General features: G+C 35.8%; 1 protein-coding gene across 3 annotated transcripts in view; it reads left to right on the top strand.

Annotated features, from left to right (window-relative positions):
* Positions 1 to 2,202: 2,202 nt before the first annotated feature.
* LOC114940388 (A-type potassium channel modulatory protein KCNIP1) overlaps positions 2,203 to 12,264 on the top strand; it is a 61,851-nt gene continuing 51,789 nt past the window's right edge. Inside the window, exons 1-2 of one of the 3 annotated variants that reach the window (XM_029315054.2) lie at positions 2,203 to 2,764; positions 5,479 to 5,866. In XM_029315054.2, coding sequence (XP_029170887.1) covers positions 5,702 to 5,866 — 165 coding nt within the window. In that variant the 5' untranslated portion in view covers positions 2,203 to 2,764; positions 5,479 to 5,701. Of the gene's footprint in view, positions 2,765 to 5,388; positions 5,867 to 12,264 lie in introns of all 3 variants that reach the window. The other 2 variants (XM_085480825.1, XM_029315055.2) reach the window with 2 other exon arrangements.

The following is a 12,264-nucleotide window of genomic DNA, read 5'->3' as shown; positions in this document are numbered from 1 at the left end:
AAATTTTTTAAATATAAATTACATCATTTAAATTTGCCGTGGGTTTATTGGAAAAAAATAATTAAAATTTCTGAAAAACATGCATGGGGAATAAGAATATTAATTCTTCTGGAATAATAATTAATTTTTCCTAATACAATGAATAAAGCTTATTTCTATGTCATATTATAAAAATCATCATACATGTTTCAATATTTTTTATTGTGTCTCTAAAAATTTGTATATAAAATAAGAAACAGACAGAGTCAAACAGAGTATTCTTTTATTAAATATATATTTAAATGACAATTTGACGGGACTGTTTTTAATGCGCATGCTCGGATAATTATATGTATACGTATATATGTTATATTGTATATATGTGTGTTTTTTTATATAGCATATCATCCGCATATGTATATATTGATTACTTCCGCTGACTATTATATATAAGAATGTCGAATCATTTTGTATATAAAATTCGATACACAAATTTAACTGACGTAAATATTTTAAGCCGGTTCGCCTATACTAAGAGATCCGAAAAGTTTTTAAAACGCTGACATTTTATTTATAATTACTTGTATAATTGAAAACTATATTGTGAGGAATATTTGCGCGATCGTATCTTTTTACTAATAAGATATGCATGCTTATCCGGTCGGAAACGAGCAATTAATTAATCTAACATTAAAGCCACAAATAGAGCTTAAAGGGGGAAACATCGTTTAGTTAAACTTACTTTGATATAATCTTCTGTTCATTAATTACGCGAACTAATTTCTAAACTCTACTGCAAAGAAGATAAGGCAGATAGTAGGTACTCTAATTTGTTTTTTCTTAATTGATAAAGGTCATCTCTGCGTTACATAAATTTTTCTTTCAAGTAACGATATTTACGTCGAAATATTTATGACTTAATTTATCTTACGTTAATTATTATTAATATATAATATAAATATTATTATTATAAATGTGAAAATTATATTTGACAATTTACTTTATAATTTGATAATTTTTATTATTCATTTATCGTTATGATAATCATTTACACGTGTAAGATGATTATTAATTTCTTAAATCTTGATTAACAAAACTTGTCGCGTTTGCAGTAGATACTACTTATTCAAATTATTACTTTCTGCCACGCCATGCTTGCGTGATTATGTCATATTAGCGTGACAGAATTAAATCTGTTAATTTGCGAGATGACTTATATTCTCCGTAATTGATTTTTATAATTCGTCTATTTATTTTCTATCTATATATATTTCTGTTTTTAATATATATCTCTGCCTATTTTCCAGGATACGCTTTTATCTCTTAATATTAAAATAATGCATTATATACATATCCTGTAAAAAAAATGCAATAGTATTATTCATAAGAGTAATTTTCATCTGTGTGTTAAAAAACCCGCGATTTATATAATTATAATTTATGAAAAATTTCAAATATATACGACGCTAACTTTACGACAAAAAATTTTCGACATAGGGGGTCATTCGCGGGTTGGTACCCCTCGTGTCCCGAATCAAGTGAATATAGAATCCACGTATCAGGCAGCGTCGTGAAATTGGCACATAGTTCAAATGTTTCGTAAAAAACTCGTAGTATTGCTTCGCGCGTAACGAACGTCGGACGGGACGAGCGATGCAACGAGTGATCGTCGTATTTCGCGAGATTTATTCGTTCAAAGTGCATCGCGAGTGCTCGGAAAGATCGGAAATATCGCGCGGAGCGACGAGCAGTTATCGTGTATCGCGTTAATTCGATATTCGGGAATAAATAAGTGTGGAAAAAGAAAGGAACGGAACATCGCATCGGCGGCTGGATCGCGATATAATCAGTCCGTTTTTTCATATAATTCGTGTGACCAGCCACGATTTTCCGGTCGTACGTGTTGTGAATAAGTGAATGACTCTTGATATGAATTGATAAAAGTGTCATCAACTGTTGATTCGAAGCAGCGAAAGGATCAAGGATTATCAGTGCATCGGACAAGGACAACGAGAGCCAAGTATATGTAAGTCCATCCTCTTTCAACGGACAGTTACATAAAATAGTTGAATAGATGCGATCTATATTGATCTACGTCTATGGTAGTCGACCGCGCGGTAGTTTGCCGCGCCGCCGCCGCTGCCGCGCTGCGATTGGCCGAGGCGCTCGGCCAATGAGCGGCGGCGGTGGCTAGGCGCGCTCTACCCGGGCGACCAGTGTACCGCCGGTCGCGTATCTGTTCGGATCGTTTCTGTCGTCGGGCTCGCGCTCGTGTTATTTTCAACCCTCCCGCGGGCGGGCACCGGTAGTGCATCGCGAGAATTTCCGGATATCCTTGCTGCCGTTCTCTTTCTCTCTCTCTTTCTCCTTCGAACAATGATCGGTACGAGTCGATGTTAAGGGCCGGCGCGACGGGATCATGTTATGGAGATCGAGGCGAGTTGACATCCTCGTGTCTCGTCGCCGCGACGTCGGGCGGGTCGTCAACCGCGTCGCCGAGTGATTCACCCGCTCGAATCGACGACGCGAGCCGTCATTGTCATCCTCATTGCCGCCGCCGCCGCCGCTGATGCAGCCGCGTGCGAGCCGCTGCTGCCTCTCGCTCCCGGGACCGTCGCCGCGATCCTCGCGCGTTGACCAAACGGGAGATCCGCGATAGGTTACGCGCGCGACGCGCGTTTCCATCCCCTTTTCCCTATCTACCCGCGCTCTGGACCGATAAGAGTCGTTGCAGAGAGTTATCGCAGTGCTGCTACCGCCGACGCATCCTCTCCTTCGTTAACAGGTGACCATTTTTTAATATGCAATTTTTTTTATTTTTTTTTAAGCGACACGACCTGGGGAATATCGCCTCGTCTTGTCAAGCTTGTTTAAAAGCTTCGATCCGATATCAGTATTAGCGATACTAATTTTTTTAGTGAGATAGCGACAATAATGAGAAAAGAAGTCGGTGATGAGTAAATGTTAATTAAATTGTAAATTAATTAAAATTTTAAACGTTATGCTACGGTATGCGCGAGAGAGATTTCTCCTGTAATATCTCATTATATGTTTCATAATACGTATACTCCCCTCTTGCACTCTAGTAGCTCAATATCCATTAATCAAACTGTAATGTTCAATTTTGGGGTGTAAGAAACGATACTGCACATTAGAAAATGTAAAACAAATCCTCGTCCGTTTTTGTACGCTCAGCTTAGCGTCTGTTAAGTATATTATGATAATTGAAACAAACGACTTTGAAATGCAAATCTTGTCCAACGTCTCGAAAAAAAAAATTGTATAATTAAAAAGTTATTTACGATTCGCAATCGAGTTCACATTGAGCACAATCGACGCGTATAAGAAATAACAACAGGTTGCTAAAAACTGATCTCGCAATTCAGTAAAAAAGAAGTTTAACTCAAAGTTCACATAGTCGAATATGTACGGAAAAAATATATAATCCTATCACTCAAATTATGAAGTCATTATCTCATTATTGACTATCTGTAATTTTTCGTTACATTTCTTTCCGATAAGAAATTAGTTATTTTTGGAAAATTTATTGGCTTACGTAATTTTTTAGTAAGTAATTATTAGTATAAATATGACTATAAAATTGTTAATATGACTATAAATTTTCCGTCGTTTAATTATTAAATGAAATAGAATGCGAGATAATTGCGATACAAAAAACAAATTCAAAGGTTTGTGAATGTCAAAGACTTTACTTTTGATGAAATGCATTGCTGTTCTTGTGACATTTTTTAACATTTTCCTGAAATGCTAGTTTACATAAATTTACCATTGTAATTGTTTCCGCGTCATTAAGCACAGGTACGACGAAGAGCTTTATTTATACACCGTATACAATATGCCTATTGACCTCATATATGTATACCATGTTGCTTTATATCCACGCGATCGTAGCGATATAAATATTTTGACATTAATCTTTAACATTTTCCATTAAAAATCCGCGTCTATTAAGATTGATTAAAGCAGCATAGCGCGTAGAAAAGTTGTTGCACCGCAAATCGCCTCGGGGCGGTTTTGTTAGTGGTATTATTATCCTTTTACTTTATCTTTTACATTAATATCAAATACCAGAGCCATATTATTTTGTATTACTATAGATATATTATTCTCGGTACCGAATGTTTCGGATAAAAAAAAATTCAGAAAAATTTCAAGTTAAATAAAAATGCGAATTACAAAGAGTAAGGTACATTTTTTACGCGATTTTATCTAAGAAAAATATATGAAAAAAATTGCTACGCTAATTTAATTAAATTAATAGATCTGATGTAAAAGTTTTTCTGCTCCCTTTTCTCGTTTATTTCTTAACTTCTTTCCGTGCCGAGAGAAAAAGTACCCTGATAAAGAGAAACAAGGTAAAGATTCCGTATATCGGTAAGTCCCTATACCTCGTGCTGTTAATCTCATGAGAGAGAATTACGCTTTCTGGCTTTTGTCAATAAATTTCGAGCGACCGCACCCCGAATCGATTTTGAAGAAGTTTTGGCACGGTAACCTTTTGCGAAGTCATCGATTTTTATGCGAGCGAGATATTCGCTCGTCTTACCCCCCTCGGGCTATTTTTACGATCTTTCTTCGCGGGAGTGACCCCGAAATCTAGATCTAAGACGCAGCTTCAGCTTATGTCCTTACTTAATGGTGATTAATAGCGTGTATGCACGCTACTATCAAACCGGAAGGGGGGCAAGTTTAATCCCTAGAATCGCGAAGAACTTTGAGCACCCGCGGTTGAGAATATATATATATATATATATATTATATCAGATTCCTCCGCTTTTTATTCCCCCTTATTCGAATCCATTTTTATTCGTAATGTCTTTCCTTCATGTGGGACTTATGCCAAGCGCCGAGAAATCACGCGCCATTACCGATGTAAATAACAAATACCACAAAGTGAGTTCTCTCTCTTCAACATCACGACGAATTTCAATATTCGGTTTTGTAAGAATATTCTGCGAATGCAGGAAATTACTCAATTTTTCAAAATGCAAAAATAGCTTCGAAGATATATAATTTCTATTCGAAACGTAAAATTGAAGCGACGTTCAATTTCCACTCAATCGACAGTGATTCGTAAATATAATAATAAATATGGAAACTCTCATATATAATAAAGAATGATTATATTATTCGTTATATAAAAAGGAGAATTACATTTTTTTTTTAAACAAAGCTGGAGTATATTACTTCGAAGGAGAATCTCTCTCATGCATATTTCGTATTCGCGTCCCCTTTGGGCATCAGGGACTTCGTCACCCGTTCAGTTGTAAAGACGAAATTAATTATCCGATCGGAGGGAATATTGATATAATCGATAAACGCGTGGCATGTAATTAGAACGTTAAAAATATCGCGCTTTATATTACACGTCCGTTACTAACTGAATAGCATACGGTTCGTTCGTACGAGGAGATCACGTGGGAATTATTTCTCGTTCGAAAAAGAGAGAGAGACAGAAAATTTGACGTGTCTCGACAGACGCGCAGAGATCGAGAGAAGGAAGTGAAGCGAGACGCAGCGGATCTCGATAAAGAAAGAAAAAAAAAAGCCGCGTGACGATGACGGGAAACGTGACGACGATGATGGTGTGACGTCACGGGACGCCGGAAATAAAAGCGGAACAGGAAGCGCGGGAAAGGGAGCCGCCGCTCGCCGTCTTGTTCGGCTCTCGACAATTTAGGCGGCGGCAGGATCAAAGGTCATGGCGACCCCACCGGACTCGCCGGGACCGGAAGAGGCGTTCTTCGAATTCGAGACCTCGAGGGCGAGGCAGCAGACCACCAGGCCGGTGCCTATCGAGGAGCTTCTGCGACAGACCAAGTTCTCCCGCCAGGAGATCCGAGTCATGTATCGCGGCTTCAAGCAGGTATTGTGCATGTTTCTCTCGACCTATTGGAGCATACTATCGATTCCCTCCCCCGGGGTCATAAACGCGAAATTATGCAAAAAGGGCGCAGAAATGTGTTCTAACCATTTTTATTTCGAATCTCGAAGAAGATAAAACAAGGAATGTACAATATTTATCAAATAACAGGGTGTCTAGCGATCAGGAAAATTGGGAAAACAGGACATTGTCAGAAAATTTTATAAATCTGAAATTGTCAGGGAAAAGTCAGGTAATTTTACTGTTTATCTGGATTTTTTAACGTTATTCTACATTTGTCTCAATAATTTGAAATTTTTTATTACAGAAATATAAACTTTCTCTTGACTCCCAGCGTGCTAATTTTCTGTGTTGTTAAAAATCGATTCATCTACAGCGTGTTCGTTAATTTATATTTTCATCGTTGTGTTATTTTATTTCAATGTATTTGATAGAAACAAAATTAAAAAATTTGATATAATATAAATAAAAAAGGTGATTATTTAAATAGTTTTAGTGACATGTTTTCGATTATCGTGCATGATGCAGATTGTATAATTGATTTAAATTTTTGTTTTTTTTTAACTTCCGAACCTTTTCATTGTTGACAAAAATATCTCAAGGGTTTCATGATTTAACATTTAATTGATTTCTCATATAGATATATGCAAATTATATATTTGAAAAAAATAATACTAAAAAATCAATGAAAAATTAAATTCTGATCCTGGAAAATCTGAAACAATCAGGGAATTGTTTTCATTGAGTCTGCTGGACACCCTGAATAACATGTTGTATACGACAGAATATTTTGCAGTGTTATCGCACTCTACCATCAATTAATTTTCATTGTTGGATTTTATATGTATGTTACGTAACTCTTATAAATATGATAGTTTTTCTTCAATTTATTTTGACGAACAATATTTCTTCGACTCTACTCTTGCATAGTTTTGCAATTCTAGTCCACGTTGGCAGTTTTTAAAAAGTGCTTTAACTTCCGAAAACGGAAGTCTCGAAAAGAGCGCAAACTACTTGTCTGGAATATTTAACGAGCAGGAAGATGACTGTAAAATTCTCATATTTTATTACTTTTAAATATATCATGAAGCATTTAGCTAGAAAAAATGTTTGAATTAAATATTAGAAAGTCGAGCGTGTGTATAATTAAATCAAACTCTAGAATCTATCGATTTGAACTTGAAATTCCATTCGAGGGCATGATTTCCGAACATTGTTTTGTTCGACGTCGTCAAGATTACAGCAACGATAACGATAGCTGACAGTGTCCGCAGCTTGTATTTTTAACTCCTTCTTTATTAAAGATAGTCCCGCAAAGTATTGATTATATTCACGGACATCCCACAGAAATTGTGTTAACTCGGTTACGTAAATGAATTGATTACAGCGCCGCTGGGCGCGAGCTATCGTTAATAAAAAGAGATTTCTTTCCGATTGACTTGCCGCGTCATCGTCGAATCTCTTCGGTTTTTCGTATCTTTCCTAATTTATATGCGCAGAGAATTTTCCCTTAGAATAATTTACCCTGAAAATCATGTTAATCGTGAGACAATATGGTATTGGAAGAATTTTGCAAGTTTCTCTGATTAATATTTAGTACAATAAAAAATATATTAATGTCTATGAATAAAATATAAAATATATTCGATTAATACATATTAATATTTTTTATTGTGGTAAATATTAATCAGAGAAACTCATAAAATTCTTCTAATATCATATTGCATTGCCCCACGATTACCATGATTTTCACAGTAAATTCTAAGAGAAAATTTTCTCCAGCATGTATTTGCGACAAGCAAATTTTCTATCCTAGTTGCAACATAGATAAGCGTTCAATTGTGAACAAATCCGCCGACACATTTGCGAGATTTTTCGAAAATTAAAGTATGAAACTCTACAGATTAGAAATATCTGCTGTGTATAGTGATTAATGGTGCTTACTGTATTTTTATACATTTTTATTTACATTTAATATTGCGTTTTTATCGCACAACATCATGTTAGGGTTGACGTCTATAATAATCAAGCATAAATTGGATTAAGAACGCAGAGGAGTAATTGTTACGGACATAAGGCATTTATATCGATCAGTAATAAAACTTTTAACTTATAATGTCAGGTTGAAAAGGAAAAGCAGAGCAGAATGTACCTACGTATAGATAAACGACCGAAACAAATGCGCGATACGAGTTTGATATATACTAAACTAGAAAAAACATTCATATATAGATTTGTTTTTTAGTTGGTAAATAACACGAATGTTTTTAGTTTGCTGTTCTGCTTCCAATTTATAGCCAGAATTACGACCGCATTTCATATTGTTCCGTCCGTATCTTTTCGATAGAATGAATTTTAACAGAAGCTAAATCGCGCATATTTTTCATGATATATAAGTAATAATGTGTGTTATTGAATGAATAATAACATTCGTAAAACGTACCTCTATTTTATCTCTACTTTTGTTACATTTATTCGCAGATTTAATTTTAAATCACTTTCTCTCAAAAATGATCTGAGAACTTAAAATAAAACATTAATTACATATTATGTATATAATTATAAATGCATTGATAAAATACAAAATCTGTAATTATATATACAATATATTATACACGGAGAATTTTCTTTTAGAGTTTACCCTGAAAATCATGGTAATCGTGAAACAATATATGGTAGTAGTGGAAGAATTTTATAAGTTTCTCTGATTAATATCTACCACAATAAAAAATATTAATATGTACTTATTGTTAGTAAAATTAATCGAACATATTTTATATCTTATTTTATGGTAAAAATATTAATTAAAGAAACTTATAAAATTCCTTATTATCCCACGATTACCATGATTTTCAGGATAAATTCTAAGAGAAAATTTTCTCTGTGTGTATAAATTATTATAACAAATTTTCTATATTTAATAAATATATATAGAAATGAATGCACATTCTGATTAAATCTAAATATTCTCTTGAATATATTTCCTCGAATATCTCCAGCACGGTTGAAATACTCGAGGGTATCCGTGATTTTGAAGCGTAATTATGCGCGCATATATATAATAACTTCCCTCTCTGCGTATGCACGTAACTTTGCGTCATGCGTGTGACGGGGCTCTTCATTCATGCCGTGTGAGTGGATCCGCGTCAGAGGACGACGGAGGATTCGTGCTTTCCTCATATAACCTCGGCGCATAATTTTTCGCTGACGCACACGGTTCGATGAAGCTCAAAAGCTTCCAAGTTCGATGCGCGCTCCGTTAATTTAGCGACTCTTGTGAAATATTCACCGGGCAAGTATGTATGGTCGCACAATAGCCACAAAACGCGGCTGTTGACAATGTTGTGTGCGCGGTGTGTAAAGTAATGGTGGCCGACAGTCCACCTGAGCCAATGCGCGGTTCTCTCTTCAAGGCTCGCTAACGTAAATATCCTCGCCAGCTTTTTTCCCTCCCTTGCCCTCTGCCCTTGCCGCTTGTTTTATATACGATCTATCCTGGAAAAAGATATGCGCGCTGCGCCGATGAAGCTGCGCGTCTCTATATATCGTGATTATAACCGTAAATCACACACACCTATCCGCATTCTCAAGGGAATCGAGAACTGCAAATTCGCATAAAAATATATTCCAATTTTTATTTTATTCCGTGAAATCCATTTGAAGTAAATTTCTCTTTTTTATGTAAATGTCATCATCAACTTTTATTATCGAATTTTAGATAAATAATATTATTATTATTATATTTATCTTTTGGAACACCTCTTTGTGTGTATATCTGTATTGGCGCTAGTTTCACACTTGGATGCACATATCTAGATGGTTTGATGAGTGCACCACGTGTAAAATTCTGCCATGCACGAAAATTACATATTCCCCTTGATGCTCTCGTTTATCGGGATTTATTCCCGGATGGATGCGGTTTTGGAATTCGAGAGAGCGAAAGAGAGAGAGAGAGAGAGACCATGTCACGCGCGCATATGAGGTACTCTTTTTTTCAGAGACTGTGAAAGAATAGAGTCTCTCTCTCGTGGAACAGCTATTTGAATTTATTGCGACCGCGGGAATACTGTCTCGTAAAAAGTGGATGTGTTTCTTGGACATTTTTGCTCGCGGGAAATCACCCACAAGATAGCCGTGATTGCGTTAGACGGGCACATATGTGAAAGATTGCTTTTATGTAAAAATTGCATTCTGATGACAAAATGAATTGGAATAATTGTAATAATTCGCTACGCTTGAATTATAGAGATACACGTTTACAGAAAAAGCTGAAGAAAGGAAACTATATAGGTATATTATATATTAATTTTTCTCTTCCATTAAAAATAACATTGAATATAATTATAATTGTACATTACTTTTATTAAAATTTAATGATAATGATAATATTGGCAAGAAAAGAGCAGCGGGCACAAAGCAGTTTATTAAATACATTACGAAATATTGGATGCAGCGCTAATAAACATATCGCGTGTTGACACACCTGTCGCATTTATGCCGATTTATATTAGCGTGAGGTAGAGAAAAATACAAGAGTCGCGATAAACGTAAAAAAAGAAAAAAAACGCGAGAAAATATGTCTACATATATTTTCACATTGCAAACATTTTTTCCCTATTATTTACAGAATAATGGTACATTCCGTATGACGTACGTTCTCATACATCAGTTCTGTTTTTTAACATTTTTTTAGAAATGTGACACACACACATATATACGTACCTATATGTGTGTGTACGTGTCTTACTTTTTAGGAAAGATAAATTTACGGAACACGTGTGCGCACGCGCGTATATTTATCAAGATTCTTAAACCAGGGTGACTTGTATATTTCGGCAAGGGCACCGTTTATATCGCCCTCGACTTTTCGACTATTTATTCAACTTGTGCGGGAGCTCTTCGTCCTGTTCACTCGCTCGTATCTCGTGTACCTTGACGTATCATACAACATGCAGTAACATTCCCACCGTTCGCATACTCGAAGCGCCATACTTTCGCTGAATGCGCGCCGCGTACTTGCAATATTTCGAATTTCGCAGCCAAATACGTAAACCTTTGAGCGCTTTAGGATATATCGGACTTCAAAACGCACGGTTCCTTTTGCTGAATTCTCACTCGCGCATGTCAATATAAAGTCTGTTCTTGATTTTCGAATTTTTTCGTATATGATTGAAAGAGGGTTCGAATATTTCTTACAACACTATATTAATATTACCTCTCGGATTTTTTCTCTTTTCTATTATATTATTGTCCACATTTAAAAGCAAAAAAAGCGGAAATATGGGCAAGCGCGTATCGTCGCAGCTCGCTGCAAGATTTAAATCTACTCACGATGGTTCAATTTACTTAGCGAAACGTGGCGAGCTGTCTGGTCACTAATTTATTCAGTAGTCACTTACACAATAGAGGGCATATATCGCGAAGAGTGGTGCATAAACGCGAGCTAAATCCCGACGCGCGCTCCTTCATGGTCACTCGTATATTTCTTCGCGCAATCGCGATTTTCGCAAAATACGTCCGATGTTGCACGCGAAATGTTCGATTAAATCTTCTAAATCGAGAATACGGGAAATGAGTGCTTTCTCATCCGAGGACAAGGACGAGGTCCTTTGATTATACCGTCGGTTCTTTTGATTTTTCGTCGAAATGATGCGATAGAGAGAAAAGAGAGACAATCGCGTTCTCGAGACAATGTATTTCGTAATTATTGTCAGCTCACAATGGAACGACGATATAGAGCGAACTTTTGAATAATGAGAGGAAGAGGCCGGCATCGTCGGAACGGATCTACCGTAGCTAGATACCGCGTGCCATTGTGTAGCTGGTGTATACAGATCAGCCTGTGAAGAGATGCTCACAATCCTCTGTGCTCTCCTGCCGGAGCTTGTGTATATCCTCGGGCTAATGCATGCAAGCCACATCATCTATCTGCGACCCCTAGAAATGTCTAGAGACAGAATGTCTAGTGGTTAGGGAAATCTGGAAAACCGGGCATTATTGTCAGGGAATTTTATAAATCTGGAATTGTCAGGGAAAAGTCAGGAAATTCTACTATTTATCTGGATTTTTTCACATTATTCTACTTTTGTCTCAATCACTTGAAATTTTTTATTAAATAAATATAAACTTTTTCTTGACTCCCAGTCGTGTTATTTTATTTTAATGTGTTTGATAGAAACAAAACTAAAAAACGTGATATATAAATAAAAAAGGTGATTATTTAAATAGTTTATAGTGACATGTTTGTTTTGATTATCGTATATACATAATGCATATTGTAAATTGATTTAAATTTTTGTTTTAATTTCCAAACCTTTTCATTGTTGACAAAAATTTCTCAAGGATTTCATGATTTAACATTTAACTGATTTATTATATAG

The sequence above is a fragment of the Nylanderia fulva genome, unplaced genomic scaffold (assembly GCF_048542155.1).
Source record: "Nylanderia fulva isolate GAGA-0341 unplaced genomic scaffold, ASM4854215v1 Scaffold16, whole genome shotgun sequence".
Taxonomy (NCBI): Eukaryota; Metazoa; Arthropoda; class Insecta; order Hymenoptera; family Formicidae; genus Nylanderia; species Nylanderia fulva.
Note: the sequence above shows the minus strand (reverse complement) of the source record. Positions and strands in the feature narration are given on the sequence as shown.